The sequence below is a fragment of the Ambystoma mexicanum genome, chromosome 10 (genome assembly GCF_040938575.1).
Source record: "Ambystoma mexicanum isolate Mex_15411 chromosome 10, UKY_AmexF1_1, whole genome shotgun sequence".
Lineage (NCBI taxonomy): Eukaryota > Metazoa > Chordata > Amphibia > Caudata > Ambystomatidae > Ambystoma > Ambystoma mexicanum.
In genome coordinates this window covers 1,398,334,533-1,398,354,134 of record NC_090932.1, presented here as the reverse complement: position 1 = coordinate 1,398,354,134, position 19,602 = coordinate 1,398,334,533, and the positions used below count along the sequence as shown (strand labels likewise).

The 19,602-nt window shown below is 44.4% G+C and overlaps 1 protein-coding gene across 2 annotated transcripts in view; it reads left to right on the top strand.

The window, feature by feature from the left end:
- Window positions 1-19,052, top strand: part of UBE3B (ubiquitin protein ligase E3B) — a 2,019,282-nt gene extending 2,000,230 nt beyond the window's left edge. For both annotated transcript variants that reach the window (XM_069619417.1, XM_069619418.1), the window contains exon 28: window positions 13,234-19,052. In XM_069619417.1, the coding sequence (XP_069475518.1) occupies window positions 13,234-13,425 (192 nt within the window). In that variant the 3' untranslated portion in view covers window positions 13,426-19,052. The remainder of the gene's footprint in view (window positions 1-13,233) is intronic.
- The last annotated feature ends 550 nt before the right edge of the window (window positions 19,053-19,602 follow it).

The following is a 19,602-nucleotide window of genomic DNA, read 5'->3' as shown; positions in this document are numbered from 1 at the left end:
GTCTGGTGACATCAAGACCGTGATGCGATCCGCAGAAGCCCAGAAACGTAATCAACTACAAGCTATGATCCAGATACATTCCCCTCCGACGAGATCAGGAGAGCTCGAAGACCCACCGATCCGTAGATCGGACTTACTGGCAATGTTGCAAGAGCTCAAAAAAGACATTATAGACAGTTTCAGCCGACTTAGCGAAATCAATCTCAGATCTTAACAAGGGAGTCATAGCGGCGGAGAAAAGAATCGATGAAGTGGAAACCACGATGATGGAACATGGTCATGACCAAGAGATGTTGTCCAACAGGGTGGCCGAACTTGAGCAGCAAATGGAGCACGTTCAGAATAAACAAGAGGATGCCGAAAATAGGTCCAGGCGAAATAATATTCAGATCTGTGGAATCCCAACATCAGTGATGGACTCCGACTTGCAACAATATGTAATAGACCTGTTTCGGCAAATCTTGGGAGAAGACAAAGAGATCCTACTGGACCGGAAACATAGAGTTTATTCCACATTCCAATTGAACCGAAAGCTGACTCCAGATGTACTGACTCCAATACACCTATTTCAACTGAAAGAAGATATAATGCAGGCTGCCCGGAAAAAAGAACCGGTAAATTTTCGAACTACACCTATCCAGCTATTTCAAGATCTGGCCCAAACAACGCTTGCTAAGAGGAAACGGCTAAGGGTGGCTATGGATTGGCTAAGAACTAAGGGCGTGAGATACCAATGGAGATACCTGACGTGCCTCCGCTTTGAATGGAAAGGCCAAAGATTTACAGTTGTGAAGGAAGAAGAAATGGAGGGTCTCATGAAGGAGGGAGAGAACAAAGAAAGCAGAAACCAATGAGGAACCCCGCCCCGGAATGGGGGGGGCAGGAGGCAGGCCTGACGGGGAGCAATGGAAACCGGCACGGAAAGAGACTGTCCGGAGGAGAGGGAGGGAACCCGGAGCCGATAAGAAGGGGGGCTCAGCTCTGCAGCACGGAATAATGGGGACACACAAAATAATCCAGCAATGTTGTACCAATGAGGGGAAGAAGGGGGGCTTGGGGAGGGAGATTGGATCCCACAGTTCCCGGGTAGATGTTAGACCCAGTGAGTCACTGCGGTAGTACCACAGTGAAAATTCAGGGGAAAAGTTAAGGTTCGGGGATGGGGAGGTGGGGGGGGAAAGTTGTTACAGGGGGAGAAACTACAGGTGACAAATACGTAACAATCAGAAAGGTGGCAGGGCTTGGGAGTATTGAGAGGGGAACAAGGTCAAGATGGGATAATTACACTAAACGTTCAACGCTTAATTCCCCGATTAAACGAAAAGCTATGTTGAATAGGCTGGGAGACATGCGGGCCTCAGTAGAATGGATGCAAGAAACACACATGCTTCCAGGAGATGAACACAGACTAAGGCATTGGGCCTTCCCCATGCAATACTTTGGCTCTAGTGGAACCAAAAAACAGGGAGTAGATATCTTTGTGGCGAAAGGCATTAGCTTTCAGAAACACTTTGTTAAGAGACCCGGAGGGCCGTTACTTAATGCTGGGAGGAAAACTTATGGGGCAACTAATCACACTGGTAACGGTCTATGCCCCCAACGAAAGACAGGTTCGATTCTTGTTGGAACTATTACCCAAAATAGCGCAATGGGGGGGTGGGACAGATCCTGATGGGAGGAAATTTCAATGGGGTGATGGACGCTGAAATTGACAAAACCCTTCCGGCTACCCCCAGTGACCATACATTTCGGCAGGCTCTGGTAAGATTTATCAGGGAATTACATCTGATAGAAACTTGGCGATTCTTCCACCCACATGAGAAGGAATACACTCACTATTCAGCCGTACATAGGGGCTATTCCCGGATTGACATAGTTCTCATCTCAGAGGCACTGGTCCCACAAATCACAGGGTTGGAAATAGGAGTGAGGTGTCTATCAGAGCATCTGTCCTATTGAAAATGGAGCCGGCTGACTCACAACGACAACCCCGCAAGCCATGGAGACTAAACAAGGTGATCCTGAGGGATTTAGCCCCTAGGGTGGGCATAGAACAAGTCCTAAAAAATTATTTCAAAGAAAACATTACTTCAGAGGTAAACTGGGCCACAATATGGGATGTAAGCAAAGCGGTGGTAAGAGGTGAACTTATCGCACACACAACAAATAACATCAAAAGCCGGGAGAGGGTGTGGCGAGGTATGGAGGCCAAAATAACAGAGGCAGAGATAGTGTATAAAAACAAGGGCTCACAGAAAGCATGGCAGGAATTGAAAAAAACTAGGGCGGTTTTAGAAACCCACCTGGCCGACGATGCTGCACGATTACTAGTACAAACCAAACAGTTTTATTATATACATGGGGACAAAGCCAACCGACTACTCGCAGCGAAGTTGAGACAACAGAAACTCCTAATCGTATAACCCAAACTTAAAAACCGGTAGGGGGAACTGGTGAGGGGAGAGAAAGAAATAGAAGAAGTCATGCACTCCTAATATGTCGAAAATCTAAAAGAGGAGGACCTAGATAAGGAAACACAGACCGCATTCTTAAACCAGATAACCCTGCCCCAAATTAGCGAAACAAACAGGTAAATGTTAGAAGCACCCATAACGGAGGAAGAGGTGGGGGAGGGCATAGGGGCATTGAAGGGACATATATCCCTGGGTCCAGATGGCCTTAGCAACGCGTATTACAAAACCTTTAGCCTAGTGGGCCCCTTAACAAAACTGTTTAACTTCATCCGAGACACAGGGACAATCTCGGGGGACATGAGTCCGGCAACCACATTGCTACTCCTAAAATCAGATAGGGACCCACGGGAATGTGCAAGTTATCGCCCCCTCTCCCTGTTAAATGGGGATGCAAAAATCTACTCCTCAGTCCTGGCCCGTAGGTTGGCGAGGGTCCTTCCGGGAATAATCCATCCAGACCAGGTAGGCTTTATAAAGGGGAGGCACACTTATGATCACATCCGCAGAGCCATAGACACGAAAGACAGGGCAGAAGTTCTCAATATTGGCATTGGACGCCTCCAGAGCCTTCGATAGCATGCACTGGGGTTTCTTACAATCGACCCTAGAGAAGTTCTGATGTGGGCCCATTTTTACTCGTATGGTGATGGCTAACTTCACACGACCATCCACAAGATTGATGATCTACGGGAAGCTCACAGAAAGCATCCTCATCCGAAAAGGCATGAGGCAAGGATGCCCACTATCGCCATTTATTTTCGCCATGGCCATGGAGACACTGGCACAAAGGGCCCGAGCCAATCCGGGAATTAAAGGGGTGGAGGCGGGGATCGGGGAACCAGAGAAGGTTTTATGGGAGGGCAAAAGGGGCACTTGCCCAGGGCCCCCACAAGGTTGCCTGATCTGAAGAAGATTCAATTGTTCACCAGTCTTAAATAGCACACGTCAGGATATTTTATGGGTTGCTACTGAGGCTCTTAACCCATTACCTTTCTGTTTTGACAAGTACATTCTGCCCTGATCAATTCATCATGTAATGCTTTCTGGCTTCCCCGTGGTATACATATTTTGTGTGTTCCTTACGGCACAACTCTAGCATTCTTTCCTTCCTGTGGAAATGATGTTGATCATGTGCAATAGGCAACAGTGCAATGCATATTGATGAATTGAGAGCCACAATGGTTCAGAAGTTCACTCAGTGTGTAAAGCACCCATTGCAGAAATATGTCTACATATGCAAAATTAGAATATCACATTCCATCAAGGCTGGATGAGCCTTTCCTATGTCTGAAGTTTATAAATCTGCCTGCATATGTACTTGGTTTTGCAGAACAACATCAGCTATTATATGCAATGTACCTGCACCAGATAGGGGTTGCTATAAAAACAAACATATCATCCGTCAGGTGAAGGTCTAGAAATTGGTTTGTTCAGTTGGGGTGTTGTAAAACCTAGGCAATCGCCGCCAACAATGGCATAAACTGTTAGTCCAAGAGGTGAATGAGTATCCAAATTCAAGACTATGGAACGAAGGCGTTCATGCTTGTATCCTGGATTTGCCAGCAGACGATACAGTGATCCTGGTCAAATCATCTAATATATCTTACATTACGGTGCTGTCTTCTGTGAGGCTTGCCTTCTTGCATGCTGCTGGTATCGTTTAGCCCATTACTTGATCTTTCTTATGTAGGCCATTTGGGTGAAAGGGTTGGTAGACAGAAGAGAGTGGACCATATGTTGCAGGCCTCAGGCAAGCATATTTTAAGGTTTGCGTGGTTGACACACAATAAACGGTTTGCTTTTTGGTAAAAGTCAAAGGTTTTTATGCACATTTATAAATGTAAATGCCACAAGCCATTGTTTTGGAAGTATTAAAGCTTTAAAATACAAAAGACAAACCCAGATTAAATATGTTGAATCACATAGATTGGTATGCTGGTTCTTATATACCTCCCTTGATGATGGAGGGAATGAAGCTAGAATCATTCCCATTTTGCATAACACCCTTCTATAATATTTTGTTTAAAAATGGTCATGTTTGGTGATGTGATTTGTGTACTTTCCAAGTCCGTTTTTATAAAATGAGATTGTTTTAGTTCATGGTAGGAACTGGAAAAGAAAGTGTTCAAATTCAGAAATTGCAGAGTTGGCACAAGTCCCAGCTTCACCCCTTAACCAATGTGTGATCCTGGGCATCTCATTTAATCTTGTATTGCCTAACCTTTCAATATTACCAGTCCCTAAACCTTTCAAAATTGTCAGCCCTTCAGAGTGATTTCCTTCTCGTGGTATGATCGTCATAAAAGCCTTATTCATGGTTTCACTGTGTTAACCGTGAGCATATTTATACTGCACACCACAGGCATTTGTTCCTTTGATATCTAATGGCAACACTATTTGAAAACCATATCCCACTTCGAATCTGTCTGTCTGGATAAAGACACCTTCCTGCTAGCTTCTAATCTGCCTCCACTATCCATGCTACGGGATGTGTAGCGTTCTCCTTCCTTCCAATTATTGGTCTCAATCCATGCATGAGCACTTTTGCATTCTGTGAGACAGATAATGTGAGTTCTCTGTCTAGTATGGGATACATGTACCTTTACATGCGGTCCTGCATTAATACTACAGGTTGCATACCTTCCTGGATGTTGATAAAAAGTATCCTGTATGTACTAGAACAGTAACCTCTTTGTAGACTGCTAATGTTTGTCTTCAAATGCTGCTTGTTTATCATCCTGATTAGAGCAAGAATGAAGAAGGCAAGGAAGGGGACTTAAAGGGAATAAACGTGCTTATTATGCTGTGAGACAGCATATCAACATATAGGTTGTGAGCGCGACGGGTGGGGGGCGTGACCAGTATTGTTGATCCCTTAATTCGGTGGAGGGGGGCCCCAAAGATGTCTGTGGCCAGGGCCCCAAAAGTGCTTAAGATGGCCCTGCGGGGAACCCCAAAAGGTAGCCCTATACGCGGATGATGTTCTCATGTTCCTAAAAGACACAACACACTCACTCCCAAAAGCCATAGATCTGTTAGAGGGATTTGCGAAGGTCTCTGGGTTCCATATCAACTACCCTAAATCTAAAGCTCTCAATATCACTGAGGAGGCAGAACAAATATCAGACTGGGAAAACCGGTATCCTCTGAGGTGGGATCGAAGATCGGTAAAATACTTAGGGATACAATTAACCCCCACATCTGAGAGGCTATACGGGGCTAATATCCCGGGTTTATTGAAAGCACTGGCAGAAGACTTGAAGCAGTGGGATATACAGGAGCTATCATGGCTGGCACGGATAACTGCAGTTAAGATGACCCTGTTACCTAGGTTCCTGTATCTGGTAGGTGCGCTCCCATTCCGTATCCTAGGCCCGGCAATCAAAAAATTACAAAAGGAGATGATGTCTTTCATTTGGGGGGGGGAAGAAGCCGAGAGTCTCCAGGAAGGTACTATTTAGACCACAAGCGTTGGTGGGGTTGGGGGTCCCAGAATTTCGAAGATACCTAGGGGCGGCACAGATAGCACCCATGCTGCAATGGTCAACGAGAGAAGGCCAAAACCGATGGGCAGTCCTCGAGAGTGCCGCTACAAAATTCCTCTTGGGAGTCTTGGCTTCTTAGCAGCAAAACACAGAGGCAAAGGGGGTACATTGTTGGAATCAACCAAAGCCACCCTATGGTACTGGGACAGAGCCTTAAGGGGCAGATGAGTGAAGGTGGGGGAGGCCCGCTCACCCCGGTTGCTCATAATCCGGACTTCACCCCAGGGATGCAGGTTGACTTCTGGGCACGCTGGGGAGGGAGGGAACAAACTCTGCTATTGAAGGACCTATACGCAGATGGGGCACCCCTCACATTCGAAGACTGCAAGGCCCAGTTTGACATACTGGAGGGAGAACAGTTCAACTATATCCCACTCAGGCATTGGATCTCCAATACAGGAGTCCGGGAAAGAGCAGCTCGGGACCCGGTGGGGCTCGAATTAACAATACAAGCAGATCAACCTGAAAAAGCGGTATCAATATTGTACTGGTTGATGGGGGCAGTGGGCCCAGAAGAAACTCTTACCTATATGCAGAAATGGGAGGCAGACGTGGGGAGACCACTTTCAGAAGAGACCTGGGGACGCATATGGCATAGAGCCGCAAAAAGCTCCAAATGTATACCGCAATTAAAGAGGCGGCATACAAACTTTGTCTACGGTGGTACATGACACCATCATGCATGCACTCCATCAACCCAGGGTATCCCAATACTTGCTGGAGGGAATGTGGGCAACCTGGGGACTTGATTCACATGTGGTGGGCTTGCCTGGTGGCAGAAACCTACTGGAAAGAGATCCTGAGTCATATCAAGGACATAACAGGGGTGCAGTTACCTCGAGACCCAGTGGTGGTGTTACTGGGGGAGCAGTCGAAGGGAGCTACGGGAATTCTGGAGCCAGAGCTAATCTTATCACCCACATGCTGAGTGCGGCTAGAATCACTTTGGCGCAAGCATGAAAGAATAAGCAAGGCCCGGTGGTAGCCATGTGGTGGGTGGGACTGGGGGGCATGATGGCAATGGAAAAAGTAACAGCAATAGCGCATGGCTCCTACTCGAAATATCTGAACACTTGGATGCTCTACATGAGTTCACAGACGATAGAGAACAGATGTACTTTAAACCTAAATTACTCCGCAAAGTGTCCGTCATCTAACGATTAATACGAGACTGTACGAGGGGGAAAAGGAAACCTGACACATGGAATATTCAAGAAAGCTTGAAGAGTTGTAGTACTCCACCCGAAAGTTTGAAAGTTTGTTGAGGGGGGAGGCAGGAGGAGGAATGTTTTAACAGTTAAAACTCATGAGCAATTAACTCCGAGAGAGGAAAAAAAAAGGAAGACATGGGATGTGCTTTTGTTTACTATTTTTTTAATGCATGCATGTCTGTAATTGTGCTCGTGAAAAATAAACAAAGTTGGTAAAAAAAAAGAATTCCATCTAGTTACAAAGTAATAGTTTAACTAGGTACCTTAATGTGACTGCCCACTGTTCTTAGGGCGCCTAAACAAACTTAACATCAAGTAAATCGATGTTCACCTGCAAATAAATAATACGTGGTTGTGTAAGTATTGTAAATATCATCAGAATGGTATGTAAACATATGACTGTTAAGCCACTACTGACATAGATAAAGTGCGTGTGCTCGGCTGGCATTAGTGTGAAACAAATAATGCTCCTACGAATCAGCAGCTGTGTGTAGGGTCTATGAGAAATGAGAAAATGCAGGGAAATAAGTGTTATAACCACTATAGGGATGTTAATCTAAAGTACTGTGTTCCTTTCCGTGAGCACGAAGCTTACCTTGCAGCCGCAGTGTGAAAACTGAAATGAGGAGCACAAAAGCGGCACTCTGTCAGTTGTTTATAACTGGTTGCCATGGCTTTCACTGGAGACCCCTGGATTCGACACTCCCGAGGGTGTGTCTACATTCCAAGCGTCTTGCGTCACAGCTTCGGCTTTGCAGCCTATGCTGGGACGTGAAAAACGCCTCCTAGATTCGTAGGAGAATTATTGGTTTCACACTAACGCCAGCCGAGCACACGCACGTTATCTATGTCAGTAATGGCTTAACAGTCATATATTTACATACCTTTCTGATGATATTTACAATACTTATACAACCACACATTATTTATTTGCAGGTGAACATCGATTTACTTGATGTTAAGTTTGTTTAGGCACCCTAAGAATGGTGGGCAGTCACGTTAAGGTACCCAGTTAAACTATTACTTTGTAACCAGATGGAATTCTTAATGCAAGTACATTTACCTCATCAGAATTTTTCCTTCTCTTTTTCTTACTTTGATCTCAATGTCATGATGCTGTATATTAATGGCTTGTATGTACATTTTCACTTATTTACTTAATGAATATGTTGTAATTCATATATGTGTCCATGCAATAACTGTCATTTATATCTGGCTATGTTTTACCATATAGCAGAGAGTATAGCCCTGAAGAAGGAGATTGAATCTCCGAAATGCATTCCCATTAAATCTCTCTACCTTATTTGTTTGCCCCCCTTTTTTGGCTCTCTCTTCCTAAGGAAATTTCTTGAATTTTGAACAAATTTCATCTTGTTCTTGGAGTATAATCTACAAGAAGTATATTATATGAAGCAAGAACGTTTGTTTACTTTAACATGAATGGATCCCACAAAATTAGCATGTAACCTCATACTATATGTGAGCGACTGTATAGCCGAGCAATTTCACTCGGTTTTTCTTCTTGAGGGCTTGGTGTCAAAACATTTGAATACCACGGCCTTAACGGAAAAAAAGTGAACGTGTGGTACATTTAGGTGGCTAGCTCTCACACTTTCACCAGAGGCACTTCGTCTTCAGAGACTGATTTTGTGTATGATTTGGGGTTTGGTTCCTTACCTACCCCACCCAACACCCGCATTTGTCTCTGCTTTGCATAAAAAGCATTACAGGACTTGCTAAAAGAGTGTTCCTCTCGCAAACACCAACCAAGTGCAAAAATCTAAGGAAAGCCATGGTGGTCACCAATAGCTAACTAAAGGGCAACCAGCAACTGTGGGCTGTTATGATGATACATTCAGACACAGTAAAAGAGCCTGGTGTACAGGGGACATATTAGGGGCTTTCAGCTTTTTCAGTTGAAATGGGCCTGTGACTTTGACATGGTAACCCTAATATCTTTCATTAAGTGGCCATTTAGGCTGTTGGCTATCTTACTTTGTTCAGTTGAACAGAGGCTGACAAACCTGCCCTGTGATAATCTGCCCTCCACTGTTTTATCTCGGATTATGCCACAGAATGAAGCGGTACATTGAAGTTTAAATGTATTCCCACAGGTATCAATCTCATAAATGAAAGTTGGTTTCACTTTAAATGTCCATTTGCTTACCAAATTAAAACCGCTCCAAAAAGTGTTCAATAATCACAGACCCATTGTTTACACCCTTCTTTCTGCCCTTGGATCTGGGGCAAATAATATGGTTGGAGATTAACGATGTTCTAAGTCTCTCATGTTAAGAAACCAAAATGGTAAAACTGGGGAAATTTCACACTGCCACTTATATTCGAAAATCACCCTATTTCATGACTATGGCACTACAGACCTGTCCCCCTAAACGGAAGCCATTTGCCTACGCTGCACAGCATAAATCCCTACAAAAGAGTGCACTCATGGTTGAACGGAAATTGAGCCCGCAGCTGAAGATTCAGCGTACTCTTTTCTCGCTCTCTTCGTCAGTGATTTTGGGCACACCTGCGGCCTGGATTGCTGAGCGAGCGCACGGTAGGAGGCACGGTAGTAAGCTGGCTGTGGCTGCTCGTGCGTCCATTATAAGCTACCTGAAGTGAGCACTGGCAAAGAGCCTCCCTGCTGGCCCTTCCCACTGAACAGTTGGAACAGCACAATGGCGAACGCCTGTGGTGGCTGCCCCTTTAAGGGCATACACACTCAGCAGAGTGACATAACTCTGCTGCGTGCGCTTTAAATAACCGGGGCGTTCCACAGCCGCGTCAGAGCGACCGTGGATCCTGGACCAAGAGCACGGCTGTATGTGTGCTCTGTGCAGTGAGGGGCACACGGGGGGCCAGAAGGGAGACTGGGCCACATGCAACAGTGGCGACGAAGCGAGGAAACCTGGCACAAGTGGTGAGGGGCGCAGAGCAATTTTCTCCAGTTCTCATGCCGTGGAGCCGGCAGTGATGACACAGTTTGGGTGCCATTTTGCACACGCAGTGGCGAGGGTTGCGCTCCTATCAGGGGTGCTTGTGCGCCCCCCACGTGCAATTTGTGTAACCCCTGCATAGGGGACAGCATTGTGCTGTACATTTATTCGTTTGGAGTGTTTTAACACTTTTGATGCATTGAGTGTGAGGTGAGGAGCTGGGGAGGCCTACTGTCCTTTGTGCCCACGCCACTCAATTTTTGGAAACACAATCTTTGGACTAGGGAATCCATTCTATTCTTCCTGGCTTTTTGGATATTGGTGGAGGGGGCTACTGTGTGTATTGCCCTAGGGTGATATAGTATATACGCCCAGTTTTTGGACATTTGGAGAAGGTGCCAGGCAGAGCATTTGGTGGCTCTGTGGTGGTGGAAGGGAATCATCAGAATTAGCTGTAAGAGGTGTGTCTGGCTAACATCATCACACTCAACGGCCCGTCGGTGAGTTGCAGCCCCAGTACTCTGGTGGTGTACCTGTGCGCTCCCTGCCATGGATGGACAGGATGGCGGGGCATGAGCCCAAGCACCATTGCCAGGACCAGCTGGCCCAGTGGCTGCGCGTGCGCAGAGACAACCGGGGGCACTCACACCAATGCCTGAGTTTGATATCTCAGGGGCCCCATCCAGCCTTGGACCAAGATGGAGACTCTGAATTGATACGCTCGACATGTACTTCCGGGCCAATGGGGAGACTGATAAGGACAGCAAGGTGGCTATGCTTCTTTACTCAGCGGGACCAGCAGTGCATAAAGTCTTTCAGTCCCTGACACCTGCGAACTGAGATGTATGCGGCAGCCATGGACACACTGCGCAAGCATTTCATGCCACTTGCCAACGCAGATTATGAGCATTTTGTGATGTGCAGTGCCAGACAGAAGAACGATAGGTGCCTGAAAAATTTCGGTGGACGGCTGCGCCGGATGTCCCTGTCATGTGTCTGGGATAATCCTGAAACAAGGATTAGAAACCAACTCATACAGAGGTGTTTGTCTAGTGCTGCGAGAGCCGGGACTCCCACTGCCTCGCATTTTGGAGCTCGGACGCTGGCAGGAGGTGTCGGAGGTGCGTGCTTCAAGGATGGATGCGGCTGTGCGTCCAGGGAAGATGGAGGAGGTATGTGCTCTGGGCCGCGGTCAAGGTGGTAGAGGAGCCAGACGTCCAACCGGGGACCAGCAGGACAGAGGTGCAAGGACCCTCGAATCATGTACAGTGTGGGTATGACCTCCTGCACCCAGCAGAAGGCCTAGTGCAGGGGAAGGCCTGTGGACATTGCAGGTCTTTTGACCAGTATGCCCGCATATGCAGGGCTCCGATGCCAGTGGTGATACCAAGGGGGCCAGTGCAGGCAGGATTTTTTAGGCCCCACGTCCGCCCAATGTCTCCCAGATAGACCAGGGGGATGACGGCATCCCTCACGAGGAAGATGAGAACATCTTTCATCTCGAGCATCAGTGCGCTGCGCACCAACAACAGGAGACAGCATGGTGCCTGGTGAGAGTTGAGTCAATGGTGCCAGTGGACACAAAGGCATCTGTTAATGTGGTGGTGAGGGTGCACTGAGATGCCATGGTGGCGCCTCCCAAACTACAGAAGCCGAGGGTGCGCCTATTTACCTTTGGTGGCAGCGAACTGGCTGGGGCGTTTGTAGCCAATGTAGAGCATGGAGGGTCGTCTGTCAAGGCCCATTTCTATGTAGCAAGGGTAAGCAATAAAACCCTCCTGAGTTGTGCGGCAGCTGAGGCACTCGGCATCATGAGTTTTTGCATACTCTATGTATGTGGAAGATGTGCAGGGGCTGATAGCGAGGTACAGCCAGCTCTTTGAGGGAATTGGCTGCATGGCTGGCGATCCATTGAGGCTGCATATCGACGAATCGATACAACCGATTGCACTGCAACACAGCCGAGTCCCATTTAATCTGTGGGATCTCGTTGACAAAGAACTGGACAGCTTGGTGGAAATAGACATAATCGAGAAAGTTGATGGCCGACCCCCTGGGTGTCTCCGATTGTTATTGCAAGGAAGCCCAAGCAACCTGACTGTGCGAATTTGTGTGGACATGAGGCTCCCAATAAGGCCATTAAGCGCAAAAGACGCATCACCCCCACGATTGATGACATCATTACAGAATTGCGGGGGGTGTGCTTCTTCTCGAAACTTGACCTTCGGGCGGGGTATCATCAAGTGGTGTTGCGCCTGAATTCTCGATACATAACCACACTTCAAGGCCTCTATAGATACAAACGCCTGCGTTTTGGTGTATCATCTGCGGCAGAGGCATTCCAGAATATCATGCGTGGGGCCCTGGCTGACTTGGATGACGTCCTCAACATTAGTGACCTGTTCCTCATTTTGGAAAAAAATAAGAATTTTTGGCTGTTTTCAGCCTGAATCCTGTGGATTATTCCTCTGTGGCTGCCGAGCTTGGGTGGGCGTGAGGAAGTGAGGTACAGGTGCGTAGTAATATAGTATATATGGCGGCTGACGTCACCTCCGGAGCCGACGAGTGGCACAGTTGGGTCAAGAGGGATCTGGAATTAATATCTATCTGATGAGGTATCTGCGAGCGAAGAATCCATAGAAAGAACATTACCGGTAATTATTTTCTCCTTTCGTTTCATGTATTCTTCCCACATAGAGAACTATCAACAAGTTCAGTATTCAGAGATGTATAGTGTAATCAGGTGTGTTCCAGAGTGATCTGCCCAGTGCTGCTGAAGAAGTCATTTTCCTGCAGAAAATTAGTCAACTCCCCCTTACCTGGAACTGAAATTGTAGAAGGCTAGAATTTGATGTGCTTTTGTAGTGAGAAAGTATATGTTAGCAATAAAACAGAGAAACAACCAGTTATATGGCAATTATTTGTTCTAATCTCTAGAGATGAAGATTTAGAGGCTTTAAACATAGTTACAAACTATGAAATACTTCATTTGAATCTGAATTTCAATTTTGCATAAATTTCAAGTGCCGTTTTTTGTTAATAATTAAACTTAATCTCTTGGCAGGATACAGGAGATACACTGGGTAGCGTACTCAGGGGATTTTTTACAATACGCAAGAAGGAGCCTGGGGGTCGTCTTCCAACATCTTCAACCTGCTTTAATCTTCTGAAACTCCCAAATTACAGCAAGAAGAGCATTCTGCGAGAGAAACTGCGCTATGCCATAAGTATGAACACTGGCTTTGAACTCTCCTGAACACTACTCAAAGCACACGTGCACCCAGTACTCCTAACAGCACTTGTAGGGATGTGTCCTGCATAAACCTGTGTGTTGAATCTCAGCGATGCTGTAGACCCTTTTCCAGCCGTATGGTGGAACGCTGCAGGATTGGGAAAGAAGCAGGCATTTCAGAGACAAATTCAGAGAAAAAGGATATCAGTTGTGATCCTAATACACGTACTTGTGGGATTAAAAGCATTTTAAAACAAAGCCATTATTTGTTATATGGAAGCACCTGAACATTCACCTTGATCATTCCTTAACGAAAGAGGTGGGATATTTATGCAAATCTGTTTTAAAAGGTTTTCTTTTTAGTTGATCTATCCTGTGCGACAACGCTTGTTTTATACAGAAAAGCCATAGTAAACAAAGGTAAGTAAACCTGATGTGCATGGTCTACAAGTGGAATAGTCTTTATTCCAGGTACAAGCTCTTAAAACCTTCATATGATCTAGCACAATTTTAACAGTATTCTGACCTTAGCTCACTCGCTATGGCTGTTGCTTTTGACATTAGCAACCAATTCGATCCAAAAGAATTTGAGTTTGATTGAAAACAATTTCTATACATTGGCAAAATATGACATGCACAATTTAACAACAGACTGAACGAAATACCCTGATCTAATCACAGAAAACGTGGTCTGTTTCTGGAAAACTCCTATACTGAAGAAACAAAATGTCAGCTAATTTGGTCATCTGTGTAGCTTTCATTCTGGATGATTGTTTCAAAGATATGAGGTGACAAAAAGCCATTAAAGAACCAGTTTGAATACATTAACTACATGTGAACAACATTTTTGGTAAATCAGAAAGTCTGCACTTTAAAAGGTCATTATCGAATAATTTCTCAATTGACTGCTTTACCACTTTCACTTCTTTTTACAAGCTTATTGTTTCAGTAGGTCCGTTTTTCTGAAGCTGAGCTTTGTTGTCCGCATACAAATGTGTGTTATTCACCCACAGATTAACATAGAGAGCCCGCTCTGTCTACTTTGGGATTTGTCTTCGACTTGAAAGAAGCCAGACTGTTTGTGCTCATAGAGGATAGAACACATTTCTATATGAAAATGAAATACGAATGATTTACAGAGAAATATAGCAAGTAAATAACAAAAAAATAGAAAAGGACGTTGGTGAACAGAGCCTTTAATTCTTATTGCAACCTTGCTTTTGAATAGCTTCTCCAATATCGTATTTCGATTTTATGTGCTGTCTTCAAATTATGGTTGTTTGGCTAATGTAAACATGAAAAAAGGTTTTGTTTCAATCTGCAAGATAGGGATTTACTAAATTTATGGACAATTAAAAACATTTGTTTTATAGATCTTCTCTGAAATGCAACAGAATTGGAGGAAAATAAACCTGTCAAGGTATATTTATTGATTTAGCACAGTTGAAAGATTTAGTGATGAAGCAATGTAACAATGCATCTTTGGGATTAATGCTTATTAACAGTGCGTACATATCCATCGGCTTCAGCAGGCGTACCTTATTTAATTACTTTATGGATGTGTTTCATAAGCATGTAAATTAGTTTTTCTCTCTGTATTTCTTTAACCATTTTCAATTGAATTACACATTGTTTTCTGCAGGGATTGGAAAGCATTTTTTGAGTGTGAAATGAATGCAAGCTGAGCAGAGTATCCAATGAATTTTTTGACATTTTAAATTGATCTTAATACTGTAGGATAACCAATTTATCAATGAAATACATCAGAGTGTAATCAATGTTGAAACGCATTGTGTGACTTGCATTTCATGGGCTGTGTGATGTATTTATTTGTATTGCTCTTTTGGAGCTATATTTATGAAGGAGTTTATGGTGTACACACCAAATGGGAAACAAAAGTTAATAAATCAATTTTTTATAGCCAACAATGCATACCTGCGATAGTAATTTTTACATTATATGTACCCATCATATACTGCATGAAGTTTAGGACACCTGTAACCTGGAAAAGCGAGTATTGATGGACCAAGTCAACTCTTTATCTTTAATGACATAGAGTTGGGAGTATTGTCCATGTGTACTTCCAAGCTATCCTCCACCTGCCAGGTTTTATAGTTCATGTAATATCCTGTTAATAGTTTGACCCAGAACAAAAGATATGCTCATTTAAGTTAATTAGAACAAGAGTTACCATTGCAAAAGAGCACATCAATCAATTTCTGATGGTTATTTATGTAAACATGTTCAGTAGCACTATATCAAAACTTCAGTATGGGTTGAAGACATAATGGATGGTGCAGAGCTTGGTCTTGTGTGTTCTGAATACACCTATCAAACATGTCTACCTGTTTTGCCATTGTCAAAGGAGTATTTTAACCAGGAACTGATAATGCTATAGGGAGCTTCCTAATGAGGATTGTTTGTGTTGGATGTCTTAGATCGAGATCTTCTCGTGATTCAGCTATACTGCCGAGTGTCTTCTGTTATAATAGTCAGTTATTGCCGAGTTGCCCAATGTCATAAGAAGCACTTATTGCAGTCATGGATAGTTTGCCAACAGCACTTTGCATGCTGGAACTTGTAGTATTGCTTTTCTGTTGCAAAATTAGGCATACAAGTGTCTGCATGTAAAGTGATTATGGCTTAAATTCTGGCACAGAATAACAATGATCTGGATGTCCTGGGGCCTTTGGAAAATCTTCATTCAAGGCGTTTGAGACGGAGTTTACTCACTTTTCCCTGTACTCCCTTTTCACTGTACTCCCTCACCCATCGGTGGCAAAGGTTAGAGTGTTGCAATAATAGCCTGCTGCGTTTTTTGGTAAATTGAAAATATTTTGGCTGGACATGCTGCTTAACTGGAATATAAATTCTACAAAAAAAATGACATGTTTAATAAAAAAAAGTATATTAATTATGAATAAGGAATTATGCATGTTGGATCTCCAGCGTGAATCAGTTGTTACCAGAATGAAAGGCAAGTACCAACCCTACTTTGGTTGTAATGGTACCGCACCAACATTTGCTCCTTTCTCGTCGGTTTTTGCTTGTACCTGTGTGTTAAGTTCACAGAAAGAGAACATTGGTCCTGAAAAATTCTGGCAACAGAGGTCCCAGCGTTTTCTTAAACCTTCCATTTCCTTCTAAGTTATTGCTTTATTTGATCTTGTAAGGCAAATGAAAATGCAAATGAATAGGGACAGTAAGTTTACAAGCTTCCCAACTCATTTCTTCTGATCCATTTGGCCTCCCCATTCAGCGGAAAATGACAAGTCTTTATCCATCTCTCCATCACTCTAAATGTTTAGGACACGACAAGCTTTTGATGGCCTCACTAAGGCAGAGTCAGTCAACAAACAGCATCGTAGTCTTGTGTCTGTTGGCCAATTAAAGAGGTTGCTTGTCTACCATACCATACATACCTCACAGGCATATGTACACCTTGTTTACAAGCGCAAACATCTGTTTTTCAGATTGACATTATTCAGTCTCCCCTCACCCGGCTCTGGGCACAGGTCAATCCATATACCAGCTTCTTTTCAAAAGAGAAATATTTTTACTCACTTCAAACAGGTTCCGGCAAGGTGTCAAAAACAGATAAAAGTAAATTATTAGATCATGTTGGGGAAATAAAGTAGTTTGTGCTTTCTTTGTGGCATTTCACAGTGACCAGGTAAAAGTTTAATTATAGTGAGCATTAAAATCGTTTGTAGTGATGAACATCACGGCGAAGAGGGAAACGATAGCTAGGCTAGAGCAATCATACCCATTGACATGGGTGAAAGACTCCCTCGACTACCTGGGAATACGACTAACCACAGAACCAAGTAAACTTTTCCAGGCGAACATCACTCCCTTATGGAAGCAATTACAAGAAGACATGCTCAAATGGGAATCCCAGGAATTATCGTGGTTTGCCCGTATCACGGCAGTAAAAATGACCATAGTCCCACGCTTACTTTATGCGGTAAACTCAATCCTGGTTTCCATCCCACCAATCAAGATCAAAGAACTGCAGAAAGCAATCATTAAATTCATATGGCAAGGCAAGAGGCCAAGGATCCAGAAGGGTATCCTAATGCGGCCCCCGCTCTTGGGAGGCCTCGGAATACCAGACGTGGGCAGATACATATTGGCAGCACACCTAGCCCCTATGCTGCGATGGGCCAAAGCTGAACATCATAAAGGATGGTGTAGAATAGAACAATCAGTCACGACGACCCCTCTGATCTCACTCCTAGGTCTGAAAGCTAAACACAGAGAAGGTGGCGGGGGCCCTCCTGGAATCCACAAAGGGGTCCTTGCAGAGCTGGGATATAGCTAGGAAACAGAAACGTATCCCACTGGGTTTGGGTCCATATTCACCTATACTACATAACCCGGACTTCACTCCGGGCATTCGAGGCAAAGACTGGGAGGGTTGTAATGAAGCGGGGACCCTGACTTTGGCAGAGATGTACAGAGATGGCTCCCCACTGCACTTCACGGACTGCCAGCAGAAGTTTGGTATAGGAGAAAGGGATTGATACAGGTACTTGCAAATCAGACATTGGATAACTCAACCCATGGTGAAAAGAGCAGGCACACAATCACTGTCCGGCTTGGAACTAACCTTACAGGAGGGCCAGCCCAAAAAAGGGATCACCAGACTCTATAAACTTCTTTCAAACTCCCAAACGTCAGATCGCCTCCTATATCAAGTGAACTGGGAAAGAGACTTGCAAGAATCCATAACGGAAGAAGAGTGGTGCAAAATATGGTCACGAGCGCATGGTGCCTCCAGATGCACCACGATTAAAGAATCAGCCTATAAAATGTGCTTTAGGTGGTATATGCCCCCACACCGTTTACATAAGATAACCAAGACCTACTCACCGTTCTGCTGGAGAAACTGTGGAGAGAGAGGGGACTTAATCCACATGTGGTGGTCATGCCCCAAGGCAACGGTCTATTGGAAGGAGATTCTGGGCCACATTAAAGATATTACAGGTGTGGACCTTCCGATGTCCCCGAAAACAATCCTATTAGGTGTCCCGATTGAGGGCAAATATGCAATGTCCGGGGCGACCGCCACTCTCATTACTCATCTGCTAACGGCTGCAAGGATGACCTTAGCGCAAAACTGGAAAAATGAGGAGGGCCCCATAGTGGCATGGTGGTGGGTCAAGATCTGGGGAGTGATGGCCATGGAGAAAATCTGTGCACTTACGGCTGGAAAATATCAAAAATTCCTGGCGACCTGGTCCCCGTTACACGAGTGTGTGAGCGATAGAGAGGCCCTCTTTTTTAAACCCCGGCTTCTCAGGAGTATACATGTCATATGAGGGATAACAACAGCGCGGAGGAATAAACTCAGGACTAACCCTAAACAGAACCCTTTCATATGTTGATCTCTGTAATGTATTATGGTATTTTTCAGTGTTAGTTAAAGCAGGGTGGGGGGAGGGAAGGGGAAGACAGAAGGGGAAAGAGGTTGGGAAATTACAAAATGGAAAATGAAGAACTTTCAGAGGTTAAGACGCTTTGTCTATTGTTGGTTAACATCAGAAAGAGAGGGAGGTTGATTAAGAATGTTAATTTACTGTTTCTGAACTGTTTTGATATACTTGTATGCCTCTGATCCAAAAATAGTGTTTAAAAAAAAAAAAGAATCGTTTGTAGTGTCACTTTCAAAGTTGCCATTACCCCATTATTTTAGTGAGAGAGCTTGGTGTAGTGTCCCATTTGTAAACGACTCCCAGAAATCTGGTACTTTAGTGATTTCTCAGTTGGTTAGGTTTTGTAACCCTCTTGATCAAAACAAGATCTTGAGATCCAGGTGACTTGCAGAATATCCACACCTTACCTGCTTGCTTTTAATAGCAAGGAAACTGGGAAGGTGTTGTCCTACAAGCACTGAGTGTCAGTGGTGCAAACACTGTCTAGGGATCCACTTTTCCTTATTTTTTTTTAGGCTCAGACTGGCATGCAGCGCAATTACGCAATGGCTTAAAAAGTGGACCCTCTGGCAACTGTGGGTCAAATTCCTGGGACAATGTGGGCTAGATTGTTGAGTTAATGTACTGTGCATCTTGTAGTTTTGACCAATATTATTGACCCCAAAAGGCATTAAAGGTCATGACTGTTATTGAAAATGCCTCTACAGGTGATACTGAAATAGTTTATGGCAAAAAGTAATAAAACAAGCAATTTGTGATAGTA